We start from the raw sequence: 24,506 nt of genomic DNA on the forward strand, positions 1-24,506 counted from the left end.
GGAGAAACACTGTTTTCAGTGGTGTTTTTAAAAAGATAATATGCAGCATGTGTATCAACAAGGGCTTCTCACTCAGCTAAAGGAGATGCTGCTATCAGGAAACACTTGTGACAAATGTGATGATCAAACCAATTTTGATGGACAAGGACAAATGAGAGTTAAACTGATGAGGTCAAGGAGAGCTTTCCTACCAGGAACAGTGTAAACAAAGACAAGGGGGTCTAGGAAGACTCAAATGCTGCCCTTTTCTGGCTGTGTACCCTTGGGCACTTTATTTAACATCTCTGAGCCTCACTTTACTTACAGATAAAATATGAATGATATATGTAGCTCATGGTGTTATAAGAGCTAGTACTGCTTCATACATAAAGCTCTTGAGACAGTGCCTGGCATAAAATAGGCACAGAGTTTTAAATTATTTTTTGATATGCCTTTCTAAAGTAATTTGTGGGCCAGGGATGTAGCTCAGTGGTGCAGTGCCTGTCTGGCAAGCATGAGGTCCTGAGTTCAATTCCCATTACCCAAAAAATAATAGTAATAAAGTAATTTGTGTTTTCCATACATTTTTCCTATATGATTAAAAAAATTTTCATTCTTTTTCTTTTATATAATAAATTTTAAATGTTAAGATTTTTAAAAGAAGAACATTTTAAAAAAATGTTTCATTTCACGTGAAATGGATTTATAGCTTGGTTATCTGCCACATAAATTTTCTTCTTTTCGTGAAATCTGCTTAAGCACTCTTATGTAATTTCTATACATTCTGACACTGTAAATAAAGTTACAGATGGATCATGGTATGTTAAAATGATAAAGCTTAATGGCATTTATTACAAATGAATTGTGGTATGTTGCATTGATATAGCTTAATGACATTATATAGCCTTTTTTATTTGTGACATATCTTTACTTACTTCAAATTAAAAACTAAGATTTAAAATTGTCATTTTAGTGAAATGATAAGAATTCAGGAGCCTTGCATTGTTAAAAATATAATTTGAAACAAACGCCTATCTGTTGTCCCAGCCACTTGGAAAGATGAGGTAGGAGGATTACTGGAGCCCAAGACTTCAAGACCAACCTGAGCAACATAGCAAGACCCGTTCCACCCCTGCCCAAAATCTTATATATATATGGAGAAATTCACTAGAGATTTACTAATTGGAGGAGATTTCAATGGGCAAGTTCAGTGACTAGTACAGATCTAGTTTACTTTCTAAATCACTTGTCTTTATGTAGTTTGTAGGTTTTTTAAAGATTGTTTTAAAAATTATGCAGTCTTTTTATCGCTTGGCAGTATTAAGGAGAAGTTATTTAAAACAACCCTTCAGAGTTTTGTGAACCCTGCTGAGCCTATGCAGGAGTCAGAGGATTTCCATTACTTGGGGCCTGAAATATTGAAAGTCATTTCACACGTAAGTGATTGATTCATCAACCTATGATCACAGTTTTTCACTTTTAAAGTCTACATACCACATGCCTTTTTTGGAATTTGAGGTCCACTCCCCAGGTACATTATCTTTATCTTTTGTACAAAATAAGATACTTAGTGACAAATTCTCACTTTCCTAATCTACTTTTTCTAAATTCAAATTCTGTTTTTCATCTCATTGTAATGCTTTTACAAAAGCCTTGTACCCTTTATCTATTTCTTGGGGCATATTTTTCAGTTTGCTGTCTCCTGCGTATCTCTGGAAAGGCAGCTAATCTTACGTGGAATTGATAGATTACTACGCATAAAATAATTTTATCCACACTGTTAGCTTCACCAAAGGTAGGACCTTTGCCTCTTTCACAGTGCACTTGTTAGGCCATATCACTGAGCCATACCACCAGCCCAGATCAGAATCTTTGAATCTCACTTGCATCTGTAAAAAGTTGCTAATACTCATCTCAGAGTTGTTGTGAAGACTAAATAAAATTAATTTGGATTAATAAATGTAAGTTGAATTATTTTGTACAATAATTGTTATGTGTAAAGATTGCAGTCAATATAAAACAGCTCCACTCAACACCAATTACCTACCCATAGTTTGGTTTTTACGTTTGATTGATTAGTATGCTGATTGGTTGAGTTGGATGCTCTGGCATACTTCCTGATGTTTTCAGTAGTTAATGTTGAGAAATTAGTAGTACCACATTGTGTGAAATTCTAGGATGAAAAAGAGATAATTTTAGCTGAAAATAGTAACATTAATACTTTATTTAAACTACAAATCTGAAAGTTTTCTACCAGCAGAATTGCTTGTGGAACACATAAGGTTGAAAACATTCATCTCAAACAAATTTTTTTGGAATTGGAGCTTGAATTTAGAAACTACAGTATAGGAAAAACTGTTTTTCTCATACTGCTTCACTCCGCCCTGCATATCTCAGTATCCATGTACTAAAATTCAACCATCTGTCAATGGAAAATATTTGAAATTTTTTCTCATCATTACTTCCTAAATGATACAGTATAGCAACTATTTACATATCATTTATATTAAGTAACTTAGAAATGATTGAAGTAGAACATGCAGGAGGATGTGTATAATTACATACAAATACTACATTATTTAAAATAAGGGACTTGAGCATCTGCAAATCTTGGTATCTTCAGCAGTCTTAGAAACCGATCCCCCATGATTATAGAGGATGATTCTATACACATCCTATTGGTTCTGTTTCTCTGAGAATCCTCAGCATGAGTGTATACCCTAACTTCTGAAAAATTTGACATATAAATTCACATTTAAAAAGAAATATGTTGGTGGTACATGCCTGTAATCCCAGCACTCAGGAGGCTGAGGCAGTAGGATCATTGTGAGTTTGAGACTAGCCTGGACTACAGAGTGAGCTCAAGGCCAGCCTGAACTGCACAGCAAGACCCTGTCTCAAAAAGACAAAAAAAAAAAAAAAGAAAGAAAAATATGTATACAAGCATGTCATACTTAACACTTATACATTCAAAAGTGATAGTCAAAATGCTTTAGGATGAAAACAAATAATTATTGTAATTTTTTAAAGGATAACATCATGGCAGCTAGTACTATGAATGTTAATATTTTAGAATTATTGTTAATACAACAAACAGACAAAAACCCAACATTCTTCCTAGGTACCTAATAAATGATGGCTAAAATTAAGCTTGAACTACCTCTCTAATCCAGTGGTTACCCAGAGGCTGCCAGGTTTTCCTCCCCAGTGTTGCATTTCAATTCTAACTGCATGGTCAAGCTAACAAATTGAGCTTAATAGAAGGAAAAAAAAAAGTACTGAGCTGACAAAATCAGAGGTTGCATGAAAATGTTTTTCAAGTACAAGTAGTACAAGAGATGACAAGTGAAGTGAAGGAGGTTTCAAAGCTTAAAGACAGTCATCAATACTGACAGATTACTGTAATTCTGGCTGCCAGGATGATCGATTTGGGCAGCATATGACAATCAATATTGTCCTCATTTAGTGAACAACATTAGATTCATAGTTACAGATGTTCCTGGGATAAAAATTAAACTATACTTAATGGTCATAAGTAGCACAATTTATGCTGTGGAATCTCAGTGGATACTTTTATTGGTCATAAAATAACTGACCTAGAAGTATAACAATTTATTATATATTTTACACTTTCAATTCTTATGAGCATTAAAATATTAACTTTGATGGTTTTCAAAGCCTACTTTTATTTCAGTTCTTGTAAATCATGTTAAATATAGCAATGTATTTTAGAATGCATGGCTTTCTCAATGAAAGCTTCATCTGGATTTATCAAAAACAAAATTTTGATATGTTTTTATTTAAAATGAAAAGATATGCTTACATTTTAGCATCAAAAATGCAAGTGTCTTCTTGTGAATTATTACATAAACTTCTAAGCTCATGTAATTTGCCTATATGAAGTCACTGTCCCCCAACATTTAACTAAAACAGAACTGTGTCCATTTTTATAAAAGATTATTATATGTTCTTCAGATTCATAATGAAGGTCAAGAATATACATAACTATTTAGAGTGTCCCTGAGTATCTATGTGGAATTTCTTCTATGATCCCACCCCCATGGATACCAAAACTCTGTGGGTGCTTAAGGCCTTTCTATAAAATGATATAGCAGTTGCATAAAAATAATTCATTCCCCCTATATGCTTTAGAGCACAGATCAGGAAAGAAGTGTAGAAAATTTAGGTCTCAGGGAAAATCTGAGTTTCAAAGGGTAGGATTGCATAGATGGGATGCAACCTGTTACAGTTCTTATAATTTATAACTTGGGCAGTGATGGCAAACCTTTTAGAGCTTTCAGTGATAATACAAACAGCCTGCTGCAGTATGCATGCCATAGGTTTGCCACCACTGTCCTAGGACTTTGTATGTATGTATGCATGAATGAATGTATATTATGTATATAATCTGAAATACACCGTATGAGGGATATTATACAATTAAATGACATCTTTAAATATACTTTGCACCGAACCTTAATATTCTTTCTTACCACAACCAGTCTTACTTGATTTTTCTAATCTGTTTAGAGTGACTTTTTCTTAAATGGCAGAATTAGGTTTCTGTTTAACTTTATCAGACAAATTACCAGAAGTCAATAATCATTCTTCAGTTAGTCATAGCTTGTTATCCCTGCAGTTCTACTCAAATGTGAAGAACCTGTTGTAAAAGTATGAGAGCCAAAACTAAATGAAATGTAATTGATCGTACCTGCTAATTCAGTTGCCTTTCATTATGATAGGACATTATAAAACCTGTCAGGGGGCCATCAATATTGCTGCCATTTCATGATAGAGATAATGAGTTTCTTGAGAAACTACATAATTTTATGTATCTACTGTTTTTGTAGATCATTTTCTCAGAAGATAATACCAATAAGTACAGGCTGCCCTTAATTTAATTTGCAGAAAAAAGGATAATAATAGCAAACTCAGGGTTGGGGTAAGGTTTAAATGACATCTGTGTAAAGCTCTAAGCACCCTGTCTCTTATGTAGCAAGTGCTCAAAAAATGGTACCTACCTGATAATTGTTTACATAATTCTTTACATTGATCCTGGAAACATTTCAAAACATAAACCTACATATACTAAAAGAAACAAGTCTACATTTGTTGATTACCTGCAAGCAACACTCTTCCCCTTACCCTCTTACTGTCCCTGCCTTGTGCTTCTCACTGTAGTGCTGTCAGACACACCTGTTCTCCTCCCCAGCCCCATGCATTTTCTTTGCAGTCCCCACCAAAAGGACACCAGGACACTCTATGATGCCCAACTAAACTGTACTCATTTTCTGAGTAACCTTTCTTTCAAACCCATGGTTTTAGTCCCAAGAATGCCCACTTCTTTTCTCTAGTGTATCCATTCTTCATGACCTAGATAAGATACCTTTGGTGGGGTACAAAACAATACTTTTGATAAGCAAAATTACTGTTTCATGCTGCCTCAAAACGTTTTGTTATACTGTTTACCACTATGTGCACACATATTAACAAATTTTATTCACCTTATTTCTGTAACTTCTAGCACAGCACCTGGCATAATAGGTGGCTAGTAATTTGTTACAATAGAACAAGGGTGAATGGATTCTTACCTATTCATTTTTTCTTCCATTTGCCGCTGTATTTTAAAACTTCACTTGTATTTTTATTATGTATGTTTTTGAACTTTATGATTAGTGTGGATTTTTTTTTAGAATGAAAAGACCCCAAATATATCTTTTGTGGTAACGTATAATTTTAAGTTTGTACAGTATTAAGCTAAGGTACAACTCTAAAGAGCTTAGTTAAAGAGAGGGAGCATAGGACCAGAAGAAATTGCCTCTGACTCATGAATAAGCCAGAATAGTACACATACAAGCATTTTACATGTTGACTGGTTAATCAGTCTTTATTAGAGGACATTACAGTTAAGTGAGGATAATTTTCAGAAATCAGTAGTCAGTGAAGATAAGATATCTATTAGGAGAAAAGTGAGCTTAGGCACCTCCGACTTGATGACAGTGATAGATGTCTTAGGGAGGGTGCAGGTTGGTGTCCCCTCCTAGGAGGCTGTGTGCAGTAGTAACCCTGAAAGCCCACCCTTTGGTAGCCATAGGAGAGTACTAGGGAGCATCTGTGGGAATCTAGATGCAGGTGAGGTCTCCAGTTTTACTGCTTGAACTTTTTCTTTTTTTATGAAAAAAATTTGTAAAATCTCATCACAAAAAATGAAGTAACAATAGTTAATGCACTGTGTATCATTACCTTTAATGCTGACTGAGCTTTGTCACTTACATTAGTAATCCTATTAGGAACTCTTAATATCTGTGTCACTTACTCTTCATTCTTTCTAAATGAGAATCTTGTACCTCATGGACAAACTGGTTAGTTGTTTAAACAAAATGTCTCAGTAAGTGATCCAGGTTCTGTGGTCTTTGAAAGGCTTGCCGCCATTGTACCATTGATATTAATCCTTATCGTAGGACCTCTCCAAGAGTAGACAAACACTGTATTTACTTAACATCTCTAATGGGAACATGTGAGTCTTTACAAAGTACTTGGGTAGTACTTTTAAAGCACTTTTTGCTATGCTTAATCCATTGGACTGTATTTTGCTACCAAGCCTCACAGTCTGTTTAGGCAGAGTAATTATTTATATGAGCCGTGGACATGTGCAGCAATTCTACAAAGAATGAGTTTTTTTATTTTAAAGAAAATAAAAAATATGATACAGAATTTCAAAACCAGATGATAGGAAATTAACAATGGTTATTATATTGTATGTTGCTATCTTCAAAGGACTGAGATATTCTTTACTATATGTTTTAATTTGTTCAGCTGTTTTCAATGATTGGCAGTTATATGCCTGTTGATGATGTTACTGGTTTTCTAGGGGCTTCTTTACAGTTATTGGAATATTTTATTGCATGTCTTCAGAGGTGTTAGTTTGGCCTAGGAAATCTGACTGTGCTCTTTAAAAAGATATAAAAGAAATAAGTATAAATCTCTTAAGTTTGTAATAGATTTGGGAAGATAATAATAAAGTATATTCTATGAAATTGAACCAGCATGTCTGATAATAACATTGTTTCTTAAGGTTCTTTAGAGAGAATCTTTTTTTAAAGATTTACTAATACAGATCAGTAATTTCCTTATATTGAAACTGTAGTAGCTCACAAAAATGACTTCAGTATGTAGCTAACTTCTACTTCCCTAACTATTGGAGTTTTTTGGGTTTTTTATTTTGTTTTGTTTTGTAGTGCTGGGGATCAAATCCATGGCCTTGAGCATGCAAGGTAAGAACTCCACCACTGAGCTACATCCCCAACCCTAAATATTGTTTTAGTCCTAGATATATTTTTCCCTCTACCAATAATTTAATATGCTAATGACAAACTTAAGAATTAAGTTTGGCAATATTGCTAAGCAATGTTGGATTGTTTATTCACCAGATATTTATTGTCTACCTCTTAAATGGGAGGCACTGTGAAGAGGAAAGGTAGGGATAGGAAGTATCAGTGCTTTTAAGCAGTTTACAGTCTTGTGTGAGAAGAGTGCCCTGTGAGTAGATGAATAAAGTGCATGCTGATGAGAATCCAGCAGTGATAATATATACAACGTAAGGCAGTAAAGGTGATTAATGTTAAGTGGGAACAGACAGGGGCATGTAGAGAATTAGAAGTGGTTTTACCAGTGAAGACTATTCTGGTAACTACTTTAAAGACACATGGGATCTTATGAGACAAATGGGGTCAGGGAAGTTTTTCAGGGATAGAAAATGGGTATGAAGGCGTAAAGGTACATGGTCAAGAAATTCAAGGAGAGGCTAAGGATGCAAGTTGGTTGGTAGAGCGTTTGCCTAGCATGTGTGAGGCCCTGAGTTCACTTTATCCCCAGTACCACAAAAAATGTGGAGGTGGGTTTAGGGGCATGGAATTCATACTACTAAGTGATATAAGGCAGACAGAAGAATAGTGGCAAATAAAGACCAAGAAATAGATCAAAACCAGACACTGTAGTCGAGTAGAAATAAAAGCAGTGTAGTCTTGATTTCCTATGGCTTCTGACAATAATACAGTAGTATCTAAAGTGACAATCCATCTGCTTTTGTATACTTTCTCCCTGTGATAAAGCAGACCATTTAGTTTAAATTTATCATTTTTATTTTTATTTTTTAGAGAAGCCCTTCCAAACTAAGTTTACTATTTTCATAGAATTGGCTAATAGCAGTAGTAGCCAGTATTTTTTTCTTAGTGAAACTAAGAAGATCTCTAAATATTTAGTTGTTTTGCCTTGTTTGTGGTACTGGAGATTAAACCCAGGGTGTTCACACTAAGCCACCTTCCCAAATCTTTTTGTTATTTTTAATATAGAGTCTCACTAAGTCACAACACTACATGGTGGGCTCAAACTCAAACTCCATCTGTTTCAGTCTCCCAGAATGCTGGGATTACATGCGTGTGCCGCCACATCTGGATAGATGGTTGATAATATTTACACGTATTTGCCAACTTTAAAAGACCATTTGAGAATTTACATTTTTATGATATGTTCATGATAGACTCTTCTCTAACAATCTTTCACACTTTTCCTAAAAGATGCTTTTCTTTATTATACTGCTTTTATCCATTATTATACTTTGACACGTTATTGATAAGTGAAGTGCTTTCATCCCGTTTTATAATACATTGGGCTTCATGGCAAAAAAAAAAGTAGCAAAGGAAAAGGAGGCATCACCACCATTTTATCTGTTTTGTCAAATCCAGTGTGACAGTATGGTCCACATATGCCAATGTAGACAGTTGGGTCACACACACATACCACAACGCGCCAGAAGGAAGATAGAGAACACCATCAGGACATGGGCAAACTATTCTGTAAAAACAACCAAACTTGATGTTTCTCTGCTTCCATGTTTAACTTCTCACCTAAGAATGGGGATTTTTTAATCCAATGTTTGGTTAGTGATGAAAGCACATTGGTATACTGACATTATTATTTGGCACACCTACTACATAATACGCAAATTTTATTGTAGTCTTTGTTTAAATATAAAATTAACGATTCAGATGCTACTTGGGAGTTTCAAAGAGCAGAAAATAAAGGATATAAAGCTTAAATCAGTCTTTCAATTTGTTTGACATAGGAATTAAAGTGCTTTTAATCTTTTATTTTACTAAGGATAAGACTTTTATATTGAATGTTTAGTAACTCAATAATAGAATTAAAATTAAACTATGGGTCATAGATCACATTTTCTTCTAACTGCTTTTCCTCTCAAACCCTAAAATACAGCCTATTTAAATCTTAACTTTTGCTTGCCAAACCACTGTTAGCGTCCATCTGTTCATACCAATTGTAAAGAAGGTTCGGTTTTTCGTGAAGCTTTGCATTTCACATAAGGTATGTGAAGTGAAATTTCACAAGGGACATGATGGATCCTGATTCTTAGTGATAAACCTTTAGGGCCATCAGGGTTGGCATATGGTCCAGCATGATATGAAGGCTTGGGTTCCCTGGCTTCACTTCTTTGGCGTGAAGCTGATAAAACCTGGCTCTTGAGTATTATTTCACTGGACACCAATCATGGGCAGCAGGAACTGCCCATTTAACTCTCTGTGGGAAGGAAGCCCAGAGAGCATTCACAATGGTACCATTGTCAAGTTGCAAACTGCTCTCAACAGCTTGACAGCTAGGGAGGAGGGGAAGGGGTTGCTTTACTAATTGCTGTTCAAAAAAGAGAAGGAACAAAAATAGCTGTTGTAGAACTGATGTTTCTACATTTACTTTCTTTATAGGAGTGTTGACTTTTATGTAGCACATAACTACCATCAAAAAGAAAGGAAATGAATATATATTTAAGTAACCACCTGTAGTAATCCCTGTTAATGTGCCGTTATCTGTTTTCAGCCCACTAGATTATAGCAGATGTGAGCTTTGCCCTGTGCTATTCTTTATGTTTAGATGAAAATCATGTATTTTTACTCCATAAAAATTTTAAATAAGAGGAAGCAGATTAAAACCCCCATAATTCACATATCAAATAAGATTATAAATTTGGTTTAATTTCCTTTACACTTTTTAGGATTCCCAAGTGGCATCTGAATGCATATTAGCTGAATTAGTATATAAACGTAAATTAAGTTTGTGTAACAGTTGCAACTGCTAAAATAATACACTAAAGGTAAATTAGCACATCTTAAGGTTAAATATATTTATTATTTAAATGAGTAACTGATAATCATTATAGCTGTACGTAGTTATCTCATTGAATTATGTCCAGTTTTGGATATCTTTTAAAAACATGAGGGTTGTTTTCTTCTTTGGTGAAGTATTGTACGTCGTGGTGTTTGTAGGGAGACTCCTCCACTGCCTTCCCATTCTCTGCCGGTCAGTCCTGTCAGCAAGCAGTTGGTCATTCTGATGCAAAGACACAATGATCTACCATTTTTTAATTAAAGCCTATTTCAGCCTCCAGGGAGTCTGACTTCACAGTATATTTCCACAGATGATTTTTTCCATCTGATATTAAGTTGGCTAAATTATATTGCAGTATTGTAATTTATGCACCTTATGTTTATGTAAGATCAGGGAAAGACGTTAAGAAAACTTTTTAAAATTGTTTTTAATAAATGGGATGCTCTTGTTGAATTTGGGGAAAGTCAAATGCATGTTTTGTAGAATTGGTAAATCTGTAAAATTTACTGGTATTCCATCTCCTCATATCCCCTTAGGTGATCTTAGTAAATACATCACTGCAGTATTTCAAAAACTGTAATTCATTGAATGCCCATTCTTCCTTTTACTGCAGAATAGATTATATTTAAGTCAAGATTAATGGATAGATTTTGATGTTGAAGTCCAGTGTCTAAGCCTATCATTCCCTGGGGGCATATAGTGCATTAGTTTAAGCCAATATACTCCTTATCATAGATTCTGTGACACTGTCTTAAATGACAGTTTGCAGTACTTTGTTTCTGCTTACTATGATAATAAAATCACTTTTTTTGTATTCTCAATAATTACAGCATTTAAACAAAATCTTAATTAAGTTAGTGCATATTTAGGTAGAGATAATACTTAAGTAATTGTACAGTGTAAAATCTCACTTGTTTGGTTCTTTCTTTCCTTTTCACATTCTTCTTACAGGATCTAAGTTTCGTATTTAGTTCAAACTAATATATTTGTTTCCTCAGATTTAATGTTCTGAAATTTTTGTTCCTAAAAGGAACAACACGAAGTGATTGTTTCTGTATCTCCCCACTGTCTTTAATACTGCTGCTCTAATGCTAGTGATTTTGAAGCATTTATGTGCTAAGAAGGCCACGTTACTAAGTTAATGATAATATTTTTTCAAGCAGGTCTTATCAAGAATGAATGTACAAAATTTTAATTTCATTACATTTGAAATCCAGAAAACTTTCTTTCAGATGTTTTGCTTATTCAACTGTCATGAAAGTAGGATCGATATGTACACATTTTATAATCATGTTAGGGTTTCTGGAACTCACCAGTGATTGTTAGATTATTAAGCCAAGAAAGATTTTGAGAGCCTCTACGTAGGTTTAAAATTTTAAGTCTATTTATTTAAGGTTAATCTTTTAAAATGTATTTATGTGAACTTTGGTAGAAATGGGCTTATCAACTTTGTAATGTTGTCATTTAGTAATTGACTGATTTATGAGCAATTATATATGGTACAAATTTTATTCAACTCCAGCTTTCAATAATAGGGGTATCCTCACACTGCCTTAGCACCTGTTATGGATTTTGAGTCATCTGGCAGCCCATGGGACTGAGATAAAGAAGTACCAGGTGTCCTGCCTGTCTCCTAATTGAGACGCAGTGAAAACAATATAGACTTGGCAATATGGTTAAAAGGATGGATTAAAGCCCAGCTTTGTCTGCTCTGACAAATCACAGCTTTTCCTTCATGGTGTAGATAGTATCAGCTACTAAAGAATTTCATTAATATAAGGCAGAAAAATAGACAGTTTGTCATAACCTGTTGCAGACTTTCAGAAGAATTTCTGTTAATATGATATAAACAAACAGTAAAGATTCATGCTATTTGTTTAGGAGAATTTTTATTGTACATGAACTAGAGGCCATGTTTCTTTAATAAATTAGTTATAGTAGGAACTCCCCCTGCCAGATCATTAATTTTCCAGATCTTGCTTTCTAAGATAAGCAGTATGGTTTACTTTTATCTTATAAATAAACAATGCCTACTAGTCCATAGGATACATAATCACTCTGTATTTCGGAAAATCAGCATCACATCCTTGAAGTGTACTTGGAAAACATATCCACCTGTATATCTCAATAAAATCCTTATTCTTCATTAGTGAAGACTGTAATGATATTGCCTCAGATTATTTAAAGATTTTGCAAGCCCTTTGAAACCGAAATGTTAAATGACTTGTCATAGAACATCTTTATTTTAGAATGTACAAGGACTTACTCTAGTAATTAAATTATAATGTATATGGCAGTATAAACATGTTTCAAAATTTGCCTATCTTAGAATTCAAGCTAGTAGTCATTGTTTGACCATCTCAGAAATAGCTAACATGCTAATACACCATTTTCCTCCACACGACATGTAGATCATTGGACGTAGAAGACACTGGGCTGTTAATTAAAAGATCAAGGTTGTAGGCCCAATTCTACCATCAGCAATTTTGTTTTTCCAAGCAAACAGCTATTCTTGCCTCTATTTGAGGCAAGGCTTACTGCTGAGTAAGCATTTTTGTGACTTCAGTAAGTCTTGTGAAAGCAATGTCGATAGATACAGCCTTCTTCTAGTTTTTACTATCCTAGATATTCTCAAATGATGCCTTGTCTTCATTTAATCCTTCTCAATGTAGCCCTTTTTTAAAGCTTAAATACACACAGTCCCCAGTTTGAAGTGTTTTAACTTCTATTCAGCTCTGTGTGATGTGAAGCAGTACACCTTCAGTAGGAACCATACTTCGATTTTTGGTCTTTCCTGAGCTAGCAACGTACCATGGATTACAGTTCTCTGGCGATCTTGGGCGACTCCCAGACAGCCCAGTGATTATTAGGCAAACATCCCGCGCTCTACAGTGTACAGCAATGCTAGGCTGTGATATTCCTTAGGCGAGGTGACTTAAGTGCATTTTCAACTTAAAACATTTATCAAAAGGTATCACCATTGTAAGTTGAGGAACATCTATATTTAGACTTTTCCAAGTACTTTTCAGGGATATTATCTTTATTATGATATACAGAGCAGTTTCATATATCTGGCTAAAATTGTTTAAAATTATCCTTCATTTGATTTTTTACAGGGGGTACTGGGACTCAAACTCAGGACCTTGTGCTTACCAGGCAGGTGCTTGTGCTGCTGAGCTATATCCCCAGCCCCCTTCATTTGATTTTTATCTGTATAGATTTTCTCAAAGATTCTTCTCTTCTCCCTTCTCTATGGGTGGCTCTTAAATTAGTGTAACAAAAAATTCATTGTCTCAATACCATTATAGAATTTATGAAAATTTTTAAATTTTTTAAAAAATTGTCGCAGTGAAGGGAAAATGTTCAGTGATGAATTATGAGTTCTAATTACCTTTGACATGTATAGACTCTCTTTAATCAATTATAAACATTTTAAGAATTGTTGATTTTCTTCATAATGTTACACCTTACATATTTATACGTTGTGCCATATTCACTTTTTTATTGTAAAGAGGGTCAGCAAGATAAAAGACTTATGTGGAGTCAAACTCTTCCTCATAAATCAGGTAGCTTAAAATTGGCTTTGATAGTTTTCCCATTCCAGCTCCAGAGAGCCTCTATCCTTGTTCTCCCCGTAATCTATAATTTCTTATTGTACTTTAGAGATTGGTAATCCAATAGTTCTGTTTATATTAAATTTAATTGTTCATTTTGTGGTTAGACTTGTGGAGAGATTAATATTGAGGAGCAGAAACCATGTATTTTATCTTTATTTCTTCAACACCTACACAGATTATATAGCTTATAAATATGTCAATAATCAAAATTACTAAATTTTTACATTAAAATTCTCCCTGTTGGGCATGGTGGGACACATCTGTAATACCAGCACTTGGGAGGCTGAGGCAGGAGGATTTCCTTGGGTTCAAAGCCAACCAGAGCTACATACTGAATTCAGGGCCACACTGAACTACAAAGCGAGACCCTGTCTCAAAAAAACAAAAACACAAAAAACTTCTCCTTGTTCATACTCTTGGAATAGGAACCATTCTATACCACTTGGAATCTTCTGTACAGAAAGAAAACATGGAATTCCTAGATGCTAAAACTGCAAAGAAGCCACAGAAATATCTAAATTTACAGCAAATGCTTACTAAATTCAGAATTTCAGAGTAGGCCTTACATCCGACACTGTGCCATTGAGCACAGATACAAACATTTCATTGTTGCTTTCTCTAAAAAGAAGTAATAATTTTTTTTCTAGTTTAAGAAATAAAACATTAACCCTGAATAGTAAAATAATGATATAGATTTTTGATAACTGCCTGTAATTGTAATTTTCATAACACTTCTTAGTGAAAATTACACTTTATATTCATTGTGTATAATACATATTTACATACACATGCAACACCAAAAAATTCCATTTCAGGCTAGTTATATGTCACATTTGAGTGTCCCATAGAACTGGTGAGCATAAAACTGAAAGTGTTCCCATTTCTAACATGAAAAGCAGTTGAGAATTACCAGATTAAGAGAACTGTGGAGAGTGGAGGTTCTTGCTTCTTTAAAACCAAGTCTCTTTTGTGTATTCTCTCTAAATGTTAGTAGAGGTGAAATACTTGGTACTGCTTAACTTTCTATGGTACCTGTTCCCCATGAGAAGTCAATTTCTTTGCATAAGAAAAAAAATCAAAAGTCCCTGTGTAGATAACACAAATTAGAAATATTGCCAGTATTATCAAAGAGTTCTTACACATGAATATATTTCTTTATCTGACGTTGAAAACTCCTCCTAGAGACAACACCTGCTATTTACAATGATGTGAGCCAAGCATCAAAATAAACTACTTTCAGCACACATGGAGGGGCACATGTGAGTCACCCTGTATTTATATCCTTTCTCTTTAATACTCCAGTAAAGTAAGTAGGAGCAGTTGGTGGTGTCCCCATTTAACATATGGATAAACTGTGGCAAAGAGAATTCATACTTACCTTTCCAGGACCAGCCTAAAATTGAACCCCAGTTTCTTAACAGCTGCTCTTGAAGTTTAAAATTAAAAAGTAACTTAAAATGCATAATACTATTAACTTAATATTAATGAAGTAAAGATTCAATTTAAACTATTTCTCTGTTGTTGAGAATGCTTAGTTCTCTTCCTTATTTTTAGAATAGTAATATTCCGTCCCTTTTTCTGCTCTGGCAGAAAGGAGAAAGGAGGATTAGTGGATAATTATATTGCTATGATTGCAGCACCTGTGTGTTATTTCCTTTGATTGGCTGGTTCCGATTAAAGATTCCTACCAGCTAAAAGTCTCCCTCATCAAATGTTTTTATAGCTAAATTTAGCCTGAATTTTAAATTTATAACAGAAACCATCTCAGTTCAACTTAAATCTGTATTCTAAATTTTTGCTCTGAATATTTTGCTAGTTTACCTTCTTCTTTTTATCTTCTTACCTGTTCCAGGTTTTTTAAATTTAATGCTATTGGCTACACTCACTCACAGCTGGAATATAGTGTGAGCTGGCTTCTTACTGCTAGCCGTCAAGTTTGTATAGTCCACTCAATTTATAGGTGCTAATAACTTCCCTCTTATAAGGAGATGTAGGAATTAACTACTTTAAATTCTGGTTACAATTGTAGATGCTAACAGCACTGATGGGAAGTTTGTAATCATTACAATTACAAAAGTGCCTTCTTCTGACCTAGGACTATGATTTAAGTACTTAGAGTTTATTATTGCTCCTTAGTATATGTTTTCTGAACTTAAAAAAAAAAAGGTAAAGGTCCATATACCATGTGTTAGGTTAGTTTGTTTTTGCTATTATTTAACTATATCAAACTAATATATTATTTAACTATATCAAACTTAGGAAATTATTACGAACATGTAGCTTTTTGAAGATGAGTTTCAACTATTTACCAAGCCAACAGTGTTTTCCGAAGTTAAATCCCCTACAAGAAATTTTAGGTGTCAGCCTCTGCTAATATGTGATGAGTGCTTATTTTTCATTTAAAATTCAACCATTAATGGTTGTTTCCCTTAAATCTGCCACTTAGACTTTTTAAAAACTCATTTAAGAAAGAAATATTTTAATAATGAGGCTTATTGTACTTTTATTAAATACCTTATGTTTTATATAAAGTAAAAATGCTATATCTGGATCATTTTAGTTTTGTGCAGCTATTAGGGTTTCTTAGTTTTATAAACCTTTTATATAACAAAGTAAAATTACTCTTCAAAATGTGTCTATTTAGATACTCATTTCCTTGCATTGATAATTTACTACATTGGAAGTGTCCTTCTTGTTTTAAATATTAACATTTCCTTTCTTTCTGCCTAATTTTTTGTGTAAACTCTAAATATAATAAGATAAAGTAAAATATTTCATTTATAGGCCTCTGAAAGTAGAGCATTTTCAAAGCAGGTAGGTGTCTCCACCCTACTTTTCATGAAGCGTTTTACCCATTCAAGCAGACTTTTAAAAACAGCTTGTTTTGATAGCAGACTGTTCTCCTGTGGGCCTTCAGCCTTTGCTTCCTGGCAGCACCTTTGGTGCGAAAAGAGAGTGATCAATTGGGAGACTATCAGTGCCAGCATGCATAGAGTGATAAGTTAACACACCACTGGGAATTTCTAGGGCCCACCAAGATACTTCACTTCTAATGTGCTAACAAGCTCATTTTTCTACCTCTTGCCTCTTCAGTTATTTTTTTTTCTCAGAAGAGCTTAGAAGTTGAGTGCATCAGGCATAATGAAAAGCTCTGTAGGAGGGAGAAGCAATAACCCCATTTTTCCCTTTTCAGCCAAATAGAAAATTAGTTTCTGGTAATACACAAAGGCCAGTATTTTTTGTACAAGGGGCACTGCTGTGAATCAAAGGACTCTATTAACTGCAGAAAATTCGGCAGCTGTGAATCTCCCCCAATGAAAAAAGTACTTTCCAACAAGTTGGGAGATATGTGGTATTATTTAGATTGAACCATCAGTTTCATCCTCTTCCATTTATAACCATATAGCTCCTTTCGAAGAGTGCTGTATTACTTTCCTATGTTAAATTGGACTCACACATGACTGTTATCCCGCTATAAAATCCTTACCACCAATAATTTTAATACAACATCTTGTTCTCTTGCTACCCATTTCAGAAGTAAAATTCTTTTGAAGTTTAACCCCAGGGTACAGAATTGAAAATAATGAATTGTAAGGAATTGGAATTCACGTTATTCAATATTTGATGCATAAAATAAATTGTAATGAAAAAAAGGTACACAAGCCATTTAAAAGGCAAAAGATATCAAAATCAAAGGCAAATTTATAATGAAGATGCTGTAGTCTTACCCTTAACTTTTCCGTCTTAATCAACTAACTTTTATAAATGCCCATGACTGCCCATCGTATCTCCAATTTAATTACAGTTTAAATTGTCTTCCTCGTACTGTTTTTTTGTCTGGGTTGTAGACAACCAATCTCTATCATAATGAAACTATAATAATTAAGTGGCAATTTTAAAGGTGAGGAATTCTGAGGAGGAAATACTAAAGTGGGTTTTAGAAAAAAGTCAGTGACAAAAGGAGAACCAATAGACTTTTTATTATCCTTATTTAAATGTGTTATGTACATTTTTTATTATCCTTATTTAAATGTCAACATAGCACACTGAGTACAGCAGGAAAACTTGTAAAAGTTGTAGAAGAAAGGTTAGCGGATTTCTCAGTTCAGGAACTATATGACACGAAGTCAGCGTGTGAGTCTTTCCTGATAATTGTATGTTGCTGCCTGCTGCTCTACATTTTGACAGCCATTTCCATAGTTGCTTTCTTGAACAACAGAAATATTCTCTCTCTTTCTCGCCCTCTCTGTGCTAACAGCACAATCAGACCCGCTGAAACAGGAAGCCTGGAGTGGGTTGTTCAAAAGCAACAACACTTCAAGGTACTGGTTGCTTGTCAATAATATCAGAGAAGAAAATGTGGTGAAAAGGAAGTACAGTGTTTTTCTGTCAGTGTCAGTGCCCTGTAGATGCTTTGTTAGACAGTATTTAGGAGTCCTGTGGACTCTTTGCAAATATTCTTGCTTGTTTCAGTGTTATAATTGACTGGGTATTTTTTCCTGACATACAGATTCAGCTCTGCATTTATCTTAACCACATGGAGTTATTCGAGGATTGTAGCAATAGTAGTCTTCCATTCAAAATGAGAGCAATTGTTGAGAAAACGCAGGGATTTTTAGAAAACGAAGGAGATATGCAGGAATTTTGCACAATAAATCTTTACAAATGAAAAATACAGAATTTTGGATATAGTATTTTAAGCAGCCTCATAATGTTTGTCGTGTGGCTTTGAGAGTAAATCTGCTGACGGAAGCTGATTAGCAAAAGGAGCCTCGGCTGACCTGATAGCTATTGAACCCTTTCTCGAGTAAACGGTTCTGTCTTTCATGACTTTAATATTATTCTCATTTTCTAATAAATGTCTCCCTGTTAAAAGCTATCATTTATAGTGGTATCATGAGTAAACTTATGTCAATAGCATTTTTAGCCTTAAGTAGGCATGCTTTTAATCATATGTAACAAGGATTAGTGGTTTATTGTGAAGTAATGTCCTAGCAACCGTAGTACTCCTTTTTGCTGAGATCTTTCCAGTGTGCGCTGCATTTAAGTTCATCCTTAACAGAAGGAAATCAGCTATGAGGAGCGAGCACGTTACCTGCAAACAATTGTTCAGCACCATTTAGAACCAACAACATTTGAAGATTTTGCAGCACAGGTTTTTTCTCCAGCTCCCTACCATCACTTACCATCTGATGCGGGTAAGAGTAAAAAAAACAAGTATTAGTTACTTGTTGTGATTGGAATTTGAAATGCAGTACCCTTTTGTTCTAAAAACTTGCTTGAATAAAATTCTGATTGCTGAAATATAAATACTATTTGAATTTGGCCTGTAAATTTGATTTATGTTTTCTTTTACTTAAACATGGTTCCTTAAAAAGTCAACAATCTTCATAAAAATACATGCACTGCATTCTATCTGAACTTAATAATGACCCTGTGTCTCATGGGATCATTACTGAAGTATTTGAGAAAGAAACACAAGTTGAGCATGTACTCTCAACTTGAGAAGATCAAATTTTATGGCCAAGAATATTCATTCTCTCTTTTTTTCTTTCTCTCTCTCCCTTCCTCCCACTCTCCTTCCCTCCCTCCCTCCTTCTCTCTCTCTCTCTCTCTCTCTCTCAAAAAAGCTAAACTAGTCTACATTTAAAAGTAATTAACGTAGTAAGTTATGTTGTAATATTTAAAGATTAAGAGGGTACTGCATTAATATAATTAACTAATTTTGAAAAAATCATTAAGAAAATAAATGATTCATGGCCTTCCTATTCTGTAATATCTTGCACTCCTTATGATTGTTTCATTTATTTTCCCTCTTTAGATCATTAAATATCAGTTCTGTTTATCTGAAGGTAAGACAAAGTGTCAACCAAAATACCCTTCTGTTCTTCTCCCATTTCCTTTTTTCAGAATTAGCAAGCCCTAAACTTATAACTCAGACAGTAAGCAAACTTAACACTGCCCTGGTTCATACTAAACATTTCGGAAATTGCCACTAAATTTTTTTTTTAGAATTATACTAACCCAGGTCTGCATGAAACACTAACATGGTTTGGTGATTAAAATAACTAATAATAGAACCCGTTGGCTGAAACTAGTTACACTTTGTTATATTGACCCTTTATTGTTTGTTTGTTTCTCAGCATGAAAGAATAGTACTATTGAACTGAAGTGGTGTGTCTTTGTATTTTGTAATGTGTTGCATTGTTACTGAATATCTTAACTCGCTAAATGGTTTCTCTCTGTGTGCCTTGTGCTGTTCCAGGCACCTGACATACAAAGGTGACTGTGGTAACCGTGTTGAGGGAAGCAGGAAAAAGAGAACATGAAGTTAACCATAGCACACCTTCAAATTCTCTTTATGTTAAATAAGTTTCAAAGGCACAGCTTAAATAACTATCTGGAAAAGATAGTTAACTTAGTCTATCTGGGAGAGAAATTACTGTAATTCTCAGTTGAGGTTTAGTTAATAAAATTAAAGGTTCCATTCCTGTCATCATTAATTTGCCATTAGAAAAATAATTTTACCACAAAACTTAGATCCCTTTCAACTAATATAATAGACCTAGCAAAGAGAAAAATCATGTCAGACTAGGTTGAATCTTTTGAAAATGAGGTAAAGTGTGAGATTTGCTTTAATGGATTGACACCTCTAAAACTCAGGTTGGCGTTAACAAAGAAGGTAAAAGATATTGAAAGTAAACTTATGAACAGCAAAAAGAAACTAAGTATACTTGACAATTCATTGTTTAACGGTAGAGAATTTCAAGAAAATGTCAGACTATATTAAAATAAATATGATTTGTACTTATCAAATCATAAATTTTGCAGTTGAAAAGTACATCAGTATTTTTGGACAAACTTTGGATTAACTTTTCCCCTTAGATATAAAAGCTGTTCATTTTTAATGTTGTGATTGTTTAGCAGCTAGAGCCTTTCACATTTGTCATCTAAATGTTCTTTTCATATTTTGCGTATTATCTTGCACTTACCAGGTAAACGATATGGAAAGTAAGTTATATTTTCACATTCTGAGACATTAAGTTAAAGGATACTACAGAGACCAAGTCAAGGCTCTGTTGACTTCCTTTTTAATGTATGTTCTTTTTTTTTTTTTTTTTTTTTTTTGGTTTTTCTCTGGTACCAGGAGCTGAACTCACGACCTTGCGCTTGCCAGGCAGGCGCTTTTGCCACTGAGCTAAATCCCCAGCCCCTAATGTATGTTCTTACTAATTTATTCTATACATTGTTTACAAGACATATCCTTACTACTAGTTACTTAAGTATTATTAATGGTCTTATTTAAGACTTTTAAATAATAATAAAAATATGAATTTGAACATAAACATAATATTGTGCTATTAATATTTTCCCAGTTTTTAAAAATTAGTTTTGCCTTAGGATCCACTCAAAATATGTGATCTAGAGTATTTTTGCCTGTAAATAATGGTTGCAGTATATTGAATACATTTATATATGTTTTTATAGACTTTAATAGTTACAACAAACAATTTTTATCACCAAGGCTCTCAGTTCACACAATAAAATAAAAATGAAATAAATACATCTACAGGAGTAAAGGCATTATAGTGTCTAAATAGTTTTTTCTTCCATTCATTTCAAATCTTGCCTTTCCTGACATAGTCTATCCCATACATACAGACTGTTCTTTAACATTTTAAATTAGAGGGAGAGCAAGACATGAAATAAGCCATACAGTAGCAAGTTAGACCTGACTTCTAGTTTGCAAAAACGTTGTAATAGTGTGAAGTTTATTGGGAGCTGGGCGTGGTTGCACACACCCATAATCCCAGCACTGAGGAGGCTGACGCAGGAGGATCTCTGGGAGTTCAAGGCCAGCCTGGGCTACAAAGTGACTTCAAGGCCAGCCTGAACTGCATAGTGAAACCCTGCCTCAAAATGACATTCATACATACATACATACATAAATACAATAAAGTTTATTGGGTTTTTTTTTTAAACATACAATAAAATTTGTTTGCCACATTGAGGAATCGGATGCATACTGGCAGTTGAGAATCAACTTTAGGTACCGTATATGTGTGCTGTAATAGTGCTAATCAATGCTAGTGCAGTACTTTGAAAGTAAATTTTAAAGAAATGCCAGCATGGCAATTACAGTCTCTCTCCAGCCCTACATATACTTCTATTCAGTGGCCAGAGTAGAGGAAAATATTATCTTGGCAGGCTTGAGATCTAGCCCAGTGGTAGAGTACATGTTTAGCATGTTCAAAGCCCTGGCTTCAGTCCTGAGCAAAAAATATGAATAAACCATTTTCTAAATTTTTTTTCTTGATTTGATTCAAAATGATCTAAAACTCACTTCCTGGTTAATACTAATGTACCATCTGTGGTAACATTTAATAGATGTGAAAGATTTTGGTGTATCATAATTGATTCATGAATTTCATAACTTTATTTTCTCAAATGTACTGTCTGTGGCAGTAGACTGATACTTAAGGGAAATTATTTTTATCCCTACGGTCATTGAGGGAAATATTGTGATGTCACATTTTGTTGATCTTCCATAACTACATTAAAATATTATTAGATTTTTCTTGTCTTTTATGTTTAAAAAAACTACAGGAAAAAAATCCCTGTATCTTTGTCAGGCATGAACGTGGAAAATGTCAGATGTTTTATAGTGACTGTTTTCTTAAACTTTCTGTATATCTGTAACACCTCTTCTAACCATAAAGCAACATCACTCTTCTTCCTGGCCACATAACAGTACTTAGGAAACGTTTATGTCTGGCTAGGCGTGGTGGCACATGCCTATAATCTCAGCACTGGGGAGGCTGAAGCAGGAGGATGGCAGCTAGTTCTAGGCCAGCCTGGGCTACAAAGTGAGTTCAGGGTCAGCCTGAACTGCATAGTGAAGCCCTGTCTCAAAAAAAAAAAAAAGGAAAGAAGGCAATGTTTATATCTTTCTCAAATGTTGCATTATCTTTCAACATTGTGGGGGGTTTTTTGGTAGTAAAAAATTCTAGAATGCCAATAAGAAATTGGATTGTATTTTACCAAAAGTGTACATTAAATTTTAGTGCTTTGTCTTTTTCAGTTTCAGTATTAAAATCACTAGAACAACACAATTTTTTTTCTATTATATAATTTTTCACTACAGCAGCCAAAAATACTTCTGAAGTCCTATTATGTAGTACTTCTAGGACTATCTCTAATACTCTAAGCCAGGAGATACCTTTCTTTCTTTTTTTTTTTTTTTTATTTTGAAGAGTAAAAGAAGGATAACATAATAATAGGGGGGACTTACCAAATTACAGACAAAATGGTAGGAAATTATCAGTGGTTATTGTTTTACATATTGTTATCTACAAAATAGTTTCTCAGGAAAACAAATAGACAAATAATAGTTAGAGACAAAAGAGGTAGGAGATTATCAAGAGTTGTTGTACTATACTTTGGTATCTTCAAAGTGGCTTCTAAAGAAAATAAATAGAGCTATACATGAGTGACCTATTGAAAAATCATTAACTATTCTCAATGGTTGTTGTAGGAAACACATAATAATAAACATACATCCATTTATGAAATAGGATAGGAACATTACAAACTTTACACAGTTATGCATAGATTAGTAGGAAAATATCAATGGCTGCTGTAATACATGGTGGTATCTTCAAAGTGGTTTCTCAGGAAGACAGAGATATGCAAGAAGGATCTAACAAGTAGTTACAGCCTAAGGGTTGTCAAAAATAGCATATTACCTCCTCACCAGTGACTCCTTTCACTGAGGTATGATGGCTGAAAGGAAGGCCAGGATTGAAAAGAAGGAACGAGAGACTTGCACCTGTGTCTAGCAACAGGCTGTTTTCTTGTTCCTCCATAGTCATGATTACCCAGGACTCCTCGATGGAGATGACGGTCTGGCCAGAGGAAGAAGGCATAGTATGCCCCAAGCCCTCTCATTCCTGTTGGACTAACTGGTAGCATGGGTCTGAGCTCTGGGGCCTCCACTTCAGAGGGCAGACCGATCTCCAGTGGTCTCCTTTGCATCCAGGGCATGGCCCATGGGGCCTCTTAGGGCAGCTCCACGGGACCTGGCTTTTAACAGTGGTAGCAGATGAATGCAGTTGTCAAGTTCTTCTTGGGGCCCTGGGAATCAGACTTGGGATCTGTTTCTCTTAGTGGTGCAGCAAAAGCAGCTGCTTTTTCTCGGTCTCTTTGTTTTCTCCAGGAGATATCTTTCTATGACTTGTTTTTCAACAGATTTAGAGATTTTAGTTCATTAACAATTCAAGGGTTTGCTGTTTGAGGTCCTCCCATCTCTTTTTTCTTTGTGTTTATGTATACACATACATGAATATATACACTCACATACAAATACCTGTACACACATAGCACTTTCTGCAGGTACCTTTAGAGAATGTGTAAGTTTCTGCTTAGAGATGTTATGGCCCAGAAGTTTAAGCCCAGCCTGCACAATTTACCAATTTAGCAAGTCCCTGTCTCAAAATAAAAAAGTGTCAAAAAGGCTGGGGATCTAGTTTAGTGCAAAAGCCTTGCGTTCAATCTCCAGTACTATAGGAAAGGAAAGGGGAAAAAAAAGAAATATGAAGAAAACATTTTAAAATTAATGATTCAAAATAGTTTATATACCATCAAAACCAGAAATAATCTAGGGTGATTATAAATACATAGGGTTGCATCTAATCTACCTTTGTTCTAACCTCAGCCTTGCTGTTACTTTGCAAA

The 24,506-nt window shown here is 34.4% G+C and overlaps 1 protein-coding gene across 8 annotated transcripts in view; it reads left to right on the top strand.

Moving 5' to 3' along the window:
• Ralgapa1 (Ral GTPase activating protein, alpha subunit 1 (catalytic)) overlaps window positions 1-24,506 on the top strand; it is a 246,379-nt gene that overhangs the window by 215,579 nt on the left and 6,294 nt on the right. For 6 of the 8 annotated variants that reach the window (XM_013510369.1, XM_013510370.1, XM_013510371.1 and 3 more), the window contains one exon: window positions 18,846-18,970. In XM_013510369.1, the coding sequence (XP_013365823.1) occupies window positions 18,846-18,970 (125 nt within the window). Of the gene's footprint in view, window positions 1-18,845; window positions 18,971-19,593; window positions 19,625-24,506 lie in introns of all 8 variants that reach the window. The other 2 variants (XM_013510373.1, XM_013510372.1) reach the window with 1 other exon arrangement.

The sequence above is a fragment of the Chinchilla lanigera genome, unplaced genomic scaffold (genome assembly GCF_000276665.1).
Source record: "Chinchilla lanigera isolate Chin_1 unplaced genomic scaffold, ChiLan1.0 scaffold00008, whole genome shotgun sequence".
Classification (NCBI taxonomy): Eukaryota; Metazoa; Chordata; class Mammalia; order Rodentia; family Chinchillidae; genus Chinchilla; species Chinchilla lanigera.